Source organism: Sinocyclocheilus rhinocerous, unplaced genomic scaffold, assembly GCF_001515625.1.
Source record: "Sinocyclocheilus rhinocerous isolate Xijiao unplaced genomic scaffold, SAMN03320098_v1.1 scaffold2572, whole genome shotgun sequence".
NCBI classification, from domain to species: Eukaryota; Metazoa; Chordata; class Actinopteri; order Cypriniformes; family Cyprinidae; genus Sinocyclocheilus; species Sinocyclocheilus rhinocerous.
The window spans coordinates 33,019-46,592 of NW_015633224.1; the positions used below are offsets into that span (position 1 = coordinate 33,019).

The window sequence follows — 13,574 nt, forward strand, 5'->3', positions numbered from 1 at the left end:
GCCCGTAACTCCCGAACCCCGGGGGCTATCGACGCGGGGGTGGTCTCATTCGAAAGAGAGCCTCGAGACGTACACTCGATTCGCGTTCGGGAGGGTTCCTCGATCTGAAGGGATCCCCGAATTTGGTGCGGATTCACCGCGCCTTTACGGAGATATGGCTGTTCAAAGTTTCGACCTCTGCGTGTAAAGCACGTTTTATTATGGATGGATGCGCTTTCTTTGACGACTTTTGGACTGTTGAGAGAAAAAAAACACCCGCCTAGTGCCATTATAAAGCTTGGAAAAGCAAGGACAATTTTTAATATAACTCCAATTGGATTTGTCTTAAAGAAAAAAGTCATATACACCTAGGATGCCTTGAGGGTGAGTAATTTATGGGCTAATTTTCATTTTTGGGTGAACTAACCCTTTAAGAGTGCATTTCCTGAAAATCTAAACTTAGTCTGGAATTTTCTGAAAATGTACTTGCCCTCAGGCCATTCAAGATGTAGATGAGTTTTTGTTCATCAGAACAGATTTGGAGAAATTTAGCACGACATCACTTGTTCACCAATGGATCCTCTGCAGTGAATGGGTGCCGTCAGAATGAGAGTCCAAACAGCAGATAAAAACATCACAATAATCCACAGGTAACCCACACCACTCCAGTCGTTCAGTTAACATCTTGTGAAGTGAAAAGCTGCATGTTTGTAAGAAACAAATCCACCACAATGTTTTTAACATCAAATTTTTGCTTACAGCTAAAATACAGTGAAAAAATAGTTGAATCAGGAGAGAAATATACATAGATCAAGCACAGTCTACAAGCAAAAACAATTCTAAACCAATATGTTAGTGGATTTTGATGCGAGGACAACAGTGGATGGACTTTTTCACTGGAAAAAGCAATATTATGGACTCCATATTTTGTCCATAAGCAACAGTATAAAGTTCAAACACCTTGATGGATTTGTTTCTTGCAAAGATGCAGCTTTTCACTTCAAGATGTTAATCGATGGACTGGAGTGGTGTGGATTACTTGTGGATTGTGATGTATTTTACTCTCATTCTGACGGCACCCATTTACTGCAGAGTAAGCAAATGATGTAATTTCTCCAAATCTGTTCTGATAAAGAAACAAACCCATCTTGGATGGCCTGAGGTTGAGTACATGTTCAGCAAATTTTTATTTTTGGGTGAACAATTTCTTTAAGCACTACATTTCAGACTGTAGTATTTGGTAAATAAGGAGCTGTTTTTTTCCTGTCCAAACACATCTCAGTTTCTCAGGTGCAGCCCTTGCAGCAGTGCGCTGTGGTGTGTAAACCCTCACAATTCTTGGATAAAAAGAAGAAACGTATCCAAACTGAGGTCAGTGTGCAGCTGGTTGTTCTTTACATGTTTTACAATGTACAACAATAATTAACATTGTGCCGCCCAGGAGATTTGGGAAATTGCAGTTCATGTCAGTTTAAAATCATGTAATGACCGTAAAGGCCAGTAGATGGCTGAAGTTTTCTGTGCATCCAGCTTAATAACTACACATCATTTTTTTAAGAATGTCTTTATGAACTTTGTGAAGCATGTTTTGGCAAGTTTTGGGTGAATTAACTTAATGGAGAGACATAGATTTCTCAGGTTTCATTAAAAGCTGTCAAGCAATGGTATATTTTGCACTTGTTGACCGTAACTGAGATGTTACTTTGGCGCTTGACATGAAGATTAAATGAGGTTTTCTTCTGGTAAGGTGTGTGAGGGGAAGGAGAACGGAGGTGTGGATCGTCCCTCTGCTGATGACGTCAACTGGGAGTCCCATCTGGATTCGGCATTACTAGAGCAGTCCAGGAAGAAGATCCTGCAGACGCTGAACTCCGGCTCTCTGAAGGATCTCAAGAGCCTGCAGCTGATCGGAGACAAGAAAGCCAAACTGATCATGGGCTGGAGAGAGATTCATGGGGACTTCACATGGGTATAAGTTTGGCTCTTCCCCTGTGATGTGTGAAACTCTGACATGGAGAGGCTCAATTAATATTTAGTTTTCAAATTTTATTTTTTTTCTTTGTTTGTAGTTGGAAGACCTGAAGAAAATCGAAGGCATTACAGCTAAACGTTTCTCCTCTTTCATAAAGGTTTGTGGTTTGTGTCAGTAATGTCTGCCTGCTATGGATCTTTAATAATGTGTCAGGAGAGAAGCACACTAGAATGTGATTTAGAAGATTTCCCTTGAGTCACATGCTTTCTTTTTCCCCTCACAGGCCAATATTCTCAGCAGTATGGGAAAGTGAAGCGTACGAGCCACTGTGTCTGAAGAGGAGCGTTTGAACACTTGTGATTTGTTTTTAAGATGTTTTTACACATTTTGAGTGTAACATTTTGTACAGGGTTGTTTTTGTTTTTTTGTACAAGCTTCTGTGTATACTTGACTGCTTTTTCCATGTTTTCTATCATTTCGGCATGCTATTTTGCCTTTTTAGTATTTAACTTTTTTTTTCTTTAAATGAACTGATCATTAATCGTGGCACCAAATAAATGCCACCATCACATAAAGAAGCTCTCTGAGGGTTTTTTTCCGCCAGATGGTTAATTGGGTGTAATACTTGAAATGGTTAGTTTTATAAACCACTTGAGGTGAACAACTAAATCATTTGTTCTCAAAAACATCCTTTTACAGAGATCTGCCTGATGATGTCAGTTACTCTCCTATAATTATCTGTCTGAAAGTTAAACTTCTATGAATGCATATGCAGTAAGTCAAAAATGTATATGCCTTTTCATCGCTAATTTTTCATTGCGCATCTTTAGTAAACCTTGACAGTTTCTTAATGCCAAATTAGGCTTTGCGCAGGTGCATGCTGCTAGCCAGATTTACGATTTTAGTATTCAGAGGCATCCATTCAGACCAAGACAATTTTGAAGCCAAATGTGTGTTAGGTTAACAAATTAGTGTTTTGAAAAATTTGGAAGGATTTCTTCAAATGACTATTTTGAAATGAAACTTCCAAAAGACAAAACAAAAATATGACATTTCATAATTATGCTCAAATATTACTGTATGTCGACACAAAACATTTTAGCATTTAATATCATTATATCCTTTTAAATGTCAGCTTTTTGTGATAATGGCTTGCCCATTGGCTGAACCCTGTGCACACTAGGGAATCTGTCTCTATCTGAGGGTTGTCCCCCGCCCTAACATACCAATAAATAATGTTTTATACTTTAAATAATTGTGTAAGTGCTAAAACAACGCAAACGGGGCAAAAATGCGTTTTCAGTTTAGAAACATTTTGAGTCTCCCCTCCATTGCCTCACAGTGCTTTGGTCCAAATGCCTGCTTTCCTCTTTTACATCACCTACATGCACACACACACACACGAGTCCAGTGAGAGAGAACAAAGCCAAATAGTTGTGGAACTCCAATAAGTAAGGCTGTCAAGGCGATTTTATTCACTTAAACATCGGATGAAGTGATTATTTTCTCTTTAATACAGATGATGCCAATGTATTTTTCGATGAGTCGCTAACAAAGTCAAATAGTTGTGGAACTCCAATAAGTAAGGCTGTCAAGGCGATTTTATTCACTTAAACATCGGATGAAGTGATTATTTTCTCTTTAATACAGATGATGCCAATGTATTTTTCAATGAGTCCGCTATGTTAGCAATAATAACGTTACCTGCTTGACAAAAAGGGTTGCCAGGTTTTCTACAACAAAACCTTCCCAATTGCTACCCAAAACTTTCCCAAACTAACCGCGTTTTGAGGAGGTCCCCTGGTAAAAATCGCATTCCGGGGGCTAAAATACACGTTATTGGGGTCGCTTCAACCCGCGGCAACAGTGATAAAGTAGCCCAATTCCACAGGAACACCGCGGACTTGGCAACCATGTGGCGGATACAACGGACACGAGCGCTGTCTCGGCACGACCACAACAGCTTGAATTTGTCTAATTTGTCTCCCTGCTGCACTAATAGTAGTAAGGCTTTCCTCTGTGTATACATATCCTTACAAGTACAATTTTAGCTGTATTATATGTGTCCCCTTCAAAAATTGCTCTTGAGAAATTTAGTTTATTGCCAAAATTACTACTTTCTTTTTCAGTGTATCTGTTACATTCTTACTGAGTAATAATGCGTAGCTTACTTATTTTGTGGAAATGCTTGTCAATTGTATCGTGTAGCTATTATCATGGTCAGCCTTCACAATGAGGCTGTCACTCGTGTTTGTTTGTTTTTCTCGTCACAGGTATTTCTAGTGCGTGTGTCCCCTTCAAAAATTGCTCTTGAGAAATTTAGTTTATTGCCAAAATTACTACTTTCTTTTTCATTGTATCTGTTACATTCTTACTGAGTAATAATGTAATGAAAAGGAGCGAACATACTCTCAGAGCTAATTCTTTGGCTAAGAAATTATTACAAAATGATATACAAGATTTCTGGAAAGAAGTTCGAGTCATGAATGCTAGTAAAATTCCTCTGCCTTCTAGTGTTGAAGGGGTTACTGGATCTGAAAATATTGCAGATCTTTGGAGAAAGCATTATAGTGACCTATTCAATTGTGTTAAAAGTGACGATTTCATTATTGGGAATGTGTCTTTTAATAATGAGGTTATCAAGGCTGAGGAAGTAGCTTCTGCTATAGGAAAATTAGTTCTGAATAAATCTTGTGGCCTAGATCAGATCACAGCAGAGCATTTGAAATTTGCTAAAATGCTTGTCAATTGTATCGTGTAGCTATTATCATGGTCAGCCTTCACAATGAGGCTGTCACTCGTGTTTTGTTTGTTTTTCTCGTCACAGGTTTTTCCAGTGCGCGCAGTTGATGTAGTTTACTCATCTTCTCACGCTGTTTTACTCTCCTCCCGTGTCCTCCTCCTGTCCAGTGAGTGTGAGCCTGCAGCCAGTGATGATCCCAGCATCCCCGACCACACCACCGCGTTATTTTTCTTTTTAATGCACGTTTAAATGCCACACGCCGGAATATCGAATTTTCATTAGAATCGTCTGAGATACTGTTTATGCAAATGGACTAACAGCGTACGTGCGAAAACAAGCGCACACTGGCTGGAATCGCGCGGTGTAAGTTGGCTGTTTATTTATGTATATGTATGATACGTGTACTAATAAACGTCTGAATGATTTTGAATGTCTATGGGAGACACAGTCCTTTGTTTTATGAGGAAACAAAGGGCGTCCCGACCTGGATAGGTGAATTGTACCTGTGTTATTGGATGCATGAGGACAAAGAACAGCTTTACGCTGTGCATCGTTATTAATTAATCTCTAAATTCGTCATTATAGCGTAGCTTATATATGAAGTACGGACTAAATTATGTTTTGTACACTCTCTTTTCCTCTCTCCCTCCATATGTCTCTTATTTTCCCCACGGCTTTGTCTATTTGCCCTCATGTTCTCCGCGCATGTATTCGTGAGAGAATCCAGTGCTTATTATTGACTGACACCATATGTTCCCACATACGGTATTTACCGTAAAAATGTTACGTTTTTTCGTTTGTTTAATTATCAAATTTAACCCTTTTATTAGTAAAACGAGAATAAAGAAAAACGAGTAATGTCCTAGCAGAAAATTACCTCTTTTTCCGTCAAGTTTACCGACGTTTTCTTCAAACCTAAAACACAACACTATTCAAAACAGGGTAAAACACCTGAGAAGAAAAGAAGAGGGAGAGAAAACAAAACAATAGGCGGGAAATTCCTTCATTTTATCACGGTAGCTACATTAGGCCGTTTTTTACAGACTTTAATAGTTGAATAAATATGATGTTAAGTATATTACAATCGATTAATAGAATCTTTATTAATTCTGCTGAAAAAATGAATGTTATAACATCTATGTCTGTAATCGAGGTCAGTTTCATGACCTACATATCTAGGTTAAGAGGTTAAAATGAGATAAACAAGCATGCCTGTTAATGAACAAACCATTGCTATGATAAAATGATCTTCTAACAAAGCAGATGAGTTGTGTTTGTGGGGGAAAAAATAGCTCTGGGATGCTGAATTGGGAGGGATGTGATGTGTGTGTTGATGACACCATGTGCTGGAGTGTGAGTTTGCATCTCAACATGTATTTCTGTGCGCTCACCGCGGATGGTAATGAGATTCATCCCCTGTGCACATAAATCTCACTATTTTTCTTCTGTTTTTAGCCACACGGGACGCCATCTGAACATCAACGCAGCGCTGGCCACATTCGCACCCTCTGCCGTCTCTATGGAAACCGAGTACCATCAGGCATCCTTGGGCTCTCCGGTTTGTACCCAAGACGGAGAGCCGATGAGCTGCCAGACCCCGGGCCCTGTGACATACCAGCCGGGGACCACCGGGGTCGGATCGGACTCCTTCCCATGTCTGCGCCCCCTCGCTTTCCCCCAGCAGTCCAATGAGGAGGCGCGGCGCTCGGGAGAGGTCACCGTTATGGTCAAGGAGAAAGCCGAGAGTGGTAGTTCATCAATTCATCAATAATATGTCATTCTGGGAGGGGTTTATGAGGGAGGAGGGATAAGAATAATTGATATGAAAGCATCTGCTTCGTCTCCAGGAAGAAAATGTTGGGGACTTTCAGGTCCTGCTATGCCAATCACACTACAGTCATTTGCATACAGCAATCAGGATAATGACTTTAAAAATGGCATGTAATTAAACAGGCAAACAATGGAGATGAAGTGAGTGTTTTCAGAGCTCAAAAACTACAGCTACAAAGACTAAAGTTTGGGGAAAAAAAGACTTAAATGACTGTAAAACTAAGTATATAAAACCAAATTGGTGTTTAGTATTATTTGTATAATTTGAATGAGCTTTTTTTATTTTTATGTATTATGTTAATTTTAGTTTGTTTTAATAAATCTATTATGTGCTTTTAAGCTTTTTATATATATATTAAAAAGCCTAAAACACATCATATATATATATATATATATATATTAGTTAGTAACTTTATTTATCCCCTTGGTGAAATTTTATTAATTTAATTGTTAATTGTAATTACATTACAAAATGTAAATTTTGTTACACACACACATGTACAGTATTTTTTTTCACTTCAGTTTTAAGTTTACTTTTATCAATTGTATCTATTTTTTATTTTGTGTTTGTGTATGTATATATAATTATATGATGCGTTCTTTCAGGATTTTATAAGCAAATAGCTTTAAAAGCTAAAAGTGAAAATGATTAATTCAGAAAGCACTTCCTAGCAGCATTGTTTGCCGCAGAGTAAATCCGATCATTGTAAATAATGCACAGGCTCTTCTGAGGGGCATTTCTTTGTTACTAACCACTGAATGATTGAGAGCTGGCAGTGGACGAGCTCAACAACCCATGACCGCTTTGTTATTTATTGTGGCTCGATGATGCTCTAATCAGTTCGTTTGAGGTTAAGAGGGAGATATTTTATTTCCCTTATTTTACAGTCGCTGAGTGTATCGTAAATACTCTTAATTAAATTAAAGTTGTGCATCCTAATTAAAATTGCCAAAGGGGCTTCCTGGCAGGAGGGGCTGAAAGGCATGACAGAGATTAGTGAACTAATTGCATTGGTGGCTGTTTAATTAAAGTAGGTTTCAAGAGCACGCCATCCGGCGTTTCTATCAGCATCACATTTGGAGGAAAACATGGTGAGGCAAACAATAATGATAACAGACAGCTAGAAAAAAGAGAAAATTATAGTCTGTCAGGGATTATTTGAATAAATGTGCACATTATATAAAATAAATGTTTTATTATATACTGCTGGTCAGATGTTTGGAAACATTATTATTTTTTAGTAATATTGCTTCATATTTTTGTGGAAAAGACTCTTTGCTCACCAAAACTGCATTCATTGAATTCTTAAAATCGAATTAATTCCTGTGATCAAAGAAATGTCTGCATCTTTGCTCCAGTTTTCAGTGTCACATGATCCTTCAGAAATCATTCATAATGTGCGGATGTTAAATAATTATTGATGTTCAATTATTAATAATTGTTCTTATAAGTAATGCTTGATCATTTTTAAATATTTATTTGTTTGACCTTTTCTTCAGTCTTCTGTGATGAATAGAAAGTTCAAAAGAACAGCATTTATTTAAAATATAAATCTTTTGTAACATTATAAATGTCTTTACTTTCACGTTTGATCAATTTAATGCATCCTTGCTAAATAAATGTATTTCTTTTCTTTTTTTTAACATTGATAATAATCAGAAATGTTTCAGCAAATCAGCATATGATAATGATTTCTGAAGGATCATGTGACACTGAAGACTGGAGTAATGATGCTGAAAATTCAGCTTTGCACCACAGGAATGAAATTACGTTATAAAATTTATATTCAAATAGAAAGCAGTTGTTTTAAATAGTAAAGTATTTCTTTTCTTTAACATTGATAATAATCAGAAATGTTTCAGCAAATTAGTATATGATAATGATTTCTGAAGGATCATGTGACACTGAAGACTGGAGTAATGATGCTGAAAATTCAGCTTTGCACCACAGGAATGAAATTACGTTACAAAATTTATATTCAAATAGAAAGCAGTTGTTTTAAATAGTAAAGATATTTCACACATTACTATATTTTTTGATCAAAATAAATACAGCCTTGTTGAGCATAAGATCATAATTCTTTCAAAAACATAAAAAATCAGTATTTTTCCAAACTAAAATTTATATTCAAATAGAAAGCAGTTGTTTTAAATAGTAAAGATATTTCACACATTACTATATTTTTTGATCAAATAAATACAGCCTTGTTGAGCATAAGATCATAATTCTTTCAAAAACATAAAAAATCAGTATTTTTCCAAACGTTTGACTTAGTACTGTGTGAATTCTGTAAGACCTTGCTAAGTGACTAATTAAATTAGTATTTTGTCTGCTCACATCCTCTCTTTCTTTTGGCAGCCGATAGGATTTGTTCATCCCCGAATGATGCTGCTGCCTCCAAACCCATTCTCTCGTCTCCTCCTCGCCGGCATCATTCTCTCCCTCATTCACACCATCCACATGTGGGCCGCACCCGGATGGGCAGCCGCTCCAGCTCCATCGCCTACACAGCGTTCTCCCCGCGGCCCTCGATTTCACGCCACTCCAGCATCGCCACCAACCCCCCGATGGACCGCTCCAAACCCAAAGACTACCTCATCCTCGCCATCATCGCCTGCTTCTGCCCTGTCTGGCCAGTCAACATTGTGGGATTTGTTTACTCCATCATGGTATGTAGAGCTTGGGCCCTTTGAGTTATTCTATCTACGCACAGAAAAGACACACAGACTACTTTAGATGTACCTTTAAGGTACCAATATGGACTCGTTAGGTACAAATGTGTGTCTTTTGAAAAGGTACCACCCCAGTGACAGCTTTTGTACCTTTTTTTTCTGAGAGTGCAGGATGTCATTTGTGTCCCTAATATACTTTTCATATATATAATTTTAACAATGACTAGCAAACACTGTGTTAATATACATTATGTAAATATTTATAAAAATATAATAATATATATTGATGATATATAATATATAATGATATAAGAAATAATATATTATATAATTGATATAATAAAATATAGATTTTATTTATGATTTATTTATTTGTTTGTTTGTTTTTATTTTTGGTCTGTTCCCAGCCAGTTAGCAAATATACACATTTTAATGATGATAAAACATACGGATAGAAAATATGGTCATAAGAGCTTGCATTTTATCAAACTTTAGTATCATTCATTTTTTTGAATTATAAATAATAATTATGAATTATAAATATATACATTTCATTTTAATTTTAGGTAAAGTTTTAGTCATTTTTGTTTTAGTTATTTAAGTACAGCTAGATAAACCCAATGAAATGTTTCTACACTTTATTTAAATGATTTTTTTAGTTAAATCAATGAAAATTTTTTCATTTTAGTTAAAGCTGCAGTCCGTAACTTTCAAACGTGTTCAAAATTTATAAAATGAGCGAGTACATCATGAATCCACTTTCCAAACCGTGTTTTTGGCTTCTCCTGAATCACTACGGTACGCCTATAATAAGTTTTTACAGTATATTCAGACTGATTCTGGTAGGAACCGCTGCGGAGTGGGCCAGTACCTGCTTGATTCAAAAATTCGAAATATCAAATGGATATGCAAAATCTTTTTTTCCCTCAGCATAACAGACTGAATTTTTCATTGTGTGTTACAGTGTTGAATATGTAAAATGCTTCTGACTTTAATGGAAGCTCAGATCTCACTGTCATGTTCTGTTAGTCGCGGAACAGTCTAGAGCAGGGGAACATAGACGGAGCGAGACGACTGGGTCGCGTGGCCAAGCTGCTCTCTGTGGTCTCTCTGGTGGGAGGAGCCGTCATCATCGTAGCATGCGCCGTGAATCTGTCAAGTAAGCCGTCTCTAACCTCTTCACCCGAGCCTCATGGGACTTTCTCCTCTTCGTAGTCACACACGAAATATGCTTCTCAGTGCTGGATATTTATGCAGAACGGATTATCTGAATCATAACTCTACTCTATACATAGGACATCTAAGTAGGTCAGGAAGCAGAGAATCCTTTGTGGCTGGAGATTTTCTTTCTTTTGCTGTTCTTTTGAAGTGTTTAAATACTGCTACTTTTCCCCAATGGACATTCAGCCTTTTCTTCTACGGTTGGGAAAAGTGTTCTACAAAGCTGTGGGTTATTAGAAGACATTTACACGGATTGCATTTAATTACTTGAATAATAAATTATGAATGAATTACAAATGACACAACAGATTGATCTAGTGACAGACCAATGTTTTACACTATTATATGAAACATTAATGGAACACAAACATCAACAGAATCCAATCTAATCTCTCCCCTGATTTAACATCAATGAAACGGCTCTCGCAACCCATTTACTTCCATTATGTGACATATTTCAGAGTGAATAGCACATTTAGTAAAAAAAAAAAAAAAAAGAAAGGGAGGAATTTAATCCATTGGGAATTGATTGGATTATGAGTCAATAAAAAGCAATGGGAAAAAAGCTCAGAGTAATTTATTACTTTCTGGTGTGTGTGTGTGTGTATATATATATGTATATGAATAAAATAAATAAATATATTTTTCAAATATATTTCAATCAAATTCTGTTTAATTTTCTATTCATACAACCCATTTACTTCCATTATGTGACATATTTCAGAGTGAATAGCACATTTAGTAAAAAAAAAAAAAAAGGAAAGGAGTGAATTTAATCCATTGGGAATTGATTGGATTATGAGTCAATAAAAAGCAATGGGAAAAAAGCTCAGAGTAATTTATTACTTTCTGGTGTGTGTGTGTGTGTATATATATATGTATATGAATAAAATAAATAAATATATATTTCAAATATATTTCAATCAAATTCTGTTTAATTTTCTATTCATAAAAAAAAAATCCTGAAAAAAAATTATCCCCAAAAATATTAGGCAGCACAACTGGTTTAAACAGTGATAATAATAAGAAATGTTTCAGCAAATCATCATATTAGAATGATTTCTGAAGGATCATGTGACACTGAAGACTGGAGTAATGATGCTGAAAATTCAGCTTTGCATCGCAGGTATAAATTACATTTGAAAATATATTCAAATAGAAAACAGTCATTTTAAATTGCAAAAATATTTCACAATATTAGCAGGTTTTTTTATCAATTAAATGCAGCCTTGGTGAGCATAAGAGACTTATTTCAAAAACATTCAAAAATCTTTCCGACCCCCAAACATTTGAATGGTAGTGTAAAGTTTTAATGGAGCAGTTAGTGCAGGAAAAGCATCAACAAGTGCTTTTAGTCCTTTAATACGGTTAAAAAGCATCCCAGAATGCAATTTATAAAAGTGAGCAGAGCTGGAATCTAGACAAAGAAGGAGCTCAAATATAAGACAATAAATGAGTGTAGTGTACAGTTTTGTGAGTTTTTTTTTTTTTACTCTAATAACATGATTTATCTGTGACTTGCAGTTAATGTGAAATCCTGAGGGTTGAGCGTGCCACAAAATCCAGCTTCACATCAGACCACTGACCCGAACACCACGGCCCATTTGTTTTGCCCCACTGCTGCTGTGACGGAAATCGCAACGTAGACAGCAATCGATAATCGGATGACATTGCTCTCTGAGAGAACCCTTGGGAATCTGCACCACCAACATGCCATCCTTCAAACAGATACTTCACTGAAGTCTCTCACATCAATGAGTAAAGAGTAAAAGAGTTTTACTCTTGCGTTTGTTTCCTTGACACTTACTCCGAGGCTGTTGGAGTCTCTCACACCTAAACTCTAGCTCACGCTCTGTAAAGACTAGCTGCGCTCATACACACTCGTTGAGGATTTAAAGTATTTTTCCTTCTCCAGAAGCAGAAAACAAGCCAAACCAATATACAGACATGGGTTTGTCAGATTATTGCTACCGATGAGAATCACACGTCAATTGCTCTGAAGATTGTCAAGTGGCTCACATGAGATGAAGTGGATCTCCTCAGTCGTGATCACGTCCTTATATTAGAGACACACTTGATTTACCATGTTGACAACATTTGGTTAGTTTTAAAACTTCAGAGAACCATTTTATGAGAAGATCACCTGTGAGTAAAGAGCAGAGATACTGTATCTTAGTAACAAGAGTTATCTTTTTTTATTTCATGTCCTTGTATACTCTACATTTTAAAAAAGGGGGGGAAAAATAGATTTATTTTCTGCCATCAGACATTTGGAATTTTATATCATGATACTGTTAGTAATTATTCTTTATTTTTCATTTAACTTTTTCAAATGACAATCAAATCTTTCTTTTTTTTTTTCTTTCATTCTTTCTTTCTTTTCATTTGTCTTTTTCTCCAGAAAATTGGACTGTTCTTGAACGTGATGCATGTGTAGTCGTGCTTGCACAAAATATAGCTAACAACCCTAAAACTGTGTTTTGGACAACCATATTTTGATGAAGCAATATGCAAGCACTCACAGGCAAAATGGATTTTCATCACATCGTAAAAGTGTTTCTGGAAATTATAATCTTTATAAAAACACACTGTGTCTGCTGCAAACCTTTGTATTGATCTGTGTTGTTGGGTTATTTATATACACTGTAATTTGAAATATCTGTAGATAAATGTAGCCGAATCACAACCGAATTTTGCAATATTGTATTAATTAGACGTTGTGTTAATGAACCCGTCCTGTAGATCCAAATGGGACATTTGGCTGGTAATACTGTCGAGCTCATGGGGATTTTACTGCTGTAGGTTTTGAATTGTATATAAAGAGGAATGTAAGATTTTGACTTGTGGGACAATGGGCTTGTAACGAGGCGCAGTGATGTCATCATTCTCTGGTTGTGAATGGATGTAGCTTTTGTGCATTTCACTTCTGTTTAGATTCAAATGGTACTGCGTATGCTATATTAGAAAACTTGTGATACGTGATGATTATATTTATGGTAGGTCCAGTTGGTTAAATCCATGCATTTCTTTATATCTTTTTTTAAAAACGGTTTATAATACATCCCTTTATTTTTCCTAATACCCTTTTGGCACACGAGAATACATATACATTCTTGTTTCAATCCACCCTGATAGAATGATAAAGAGCTGGAACCT

General features: G+C 36.3%; 2 protein-coding genes across 2 annotated transcripts in view; both read left to right on the top strand.

Moving 5' to 3' along the window:
* The window catches only part of LOC107743963 (kinesin-like protein KIF22), a 17,761-nt gene extending 15,254 nt beyond the window's left edge, over positions 1 to 2,507 (top strand). Inside the window, exons 6-9 of the mRNA XM_016557426.1 lie at positions 1,262 to 1,350; positions 1,727 to 1,948; positions 2,049 to 2,108; positions 2,235 to 2,507. Of these exons, the coding sequence (XP_016412912.1) occupies positions 1,262 to 1,350; positions 1,727 to 1,948; positions 2,049 to 2,108; positions 2,235 to 2,264 (401 nt within the window). The 3' untranslated portion in view covers positions 2,265 to 2,507. The remainder of the gene's footprint in view (positions 1 to 1,261; positions 1,351 to 1,726; positions 1,949 to 2,048; positions 2,109 to 2,234) is intronic.
* Positions 2,508 to 4,839: 2,332 nt separating this feature from the next.
* LOC107743968 (proline-rich transmembrane protein 2-like) lies at positions 4,840 to 12,682 on the top strand. Its single transcript, XM_016557431.1, has 5 exons — positions 4,840 to 5,057; positions 6,150 to 6,442; positions 8,884 to 9,194; positions 10,227 to 10,356; positions 11,943 to 12,682. The coding sequence occupies exons 2-5, from the start codon at positions 6,214 to 6,216 to the stop codon at positions 11,957 to 11,959; spliced, it is 687 nt and encodes a 228-aa protein (XP_016412917.1). The 5' UTR covers positions 4,840 to 5,057; positions 6,150 to 6,213; the 3' UTR covers positions 11,960 to 12,682.
* Positions 12,683 to 13,574: the final 892 nt, after the last annotated feature.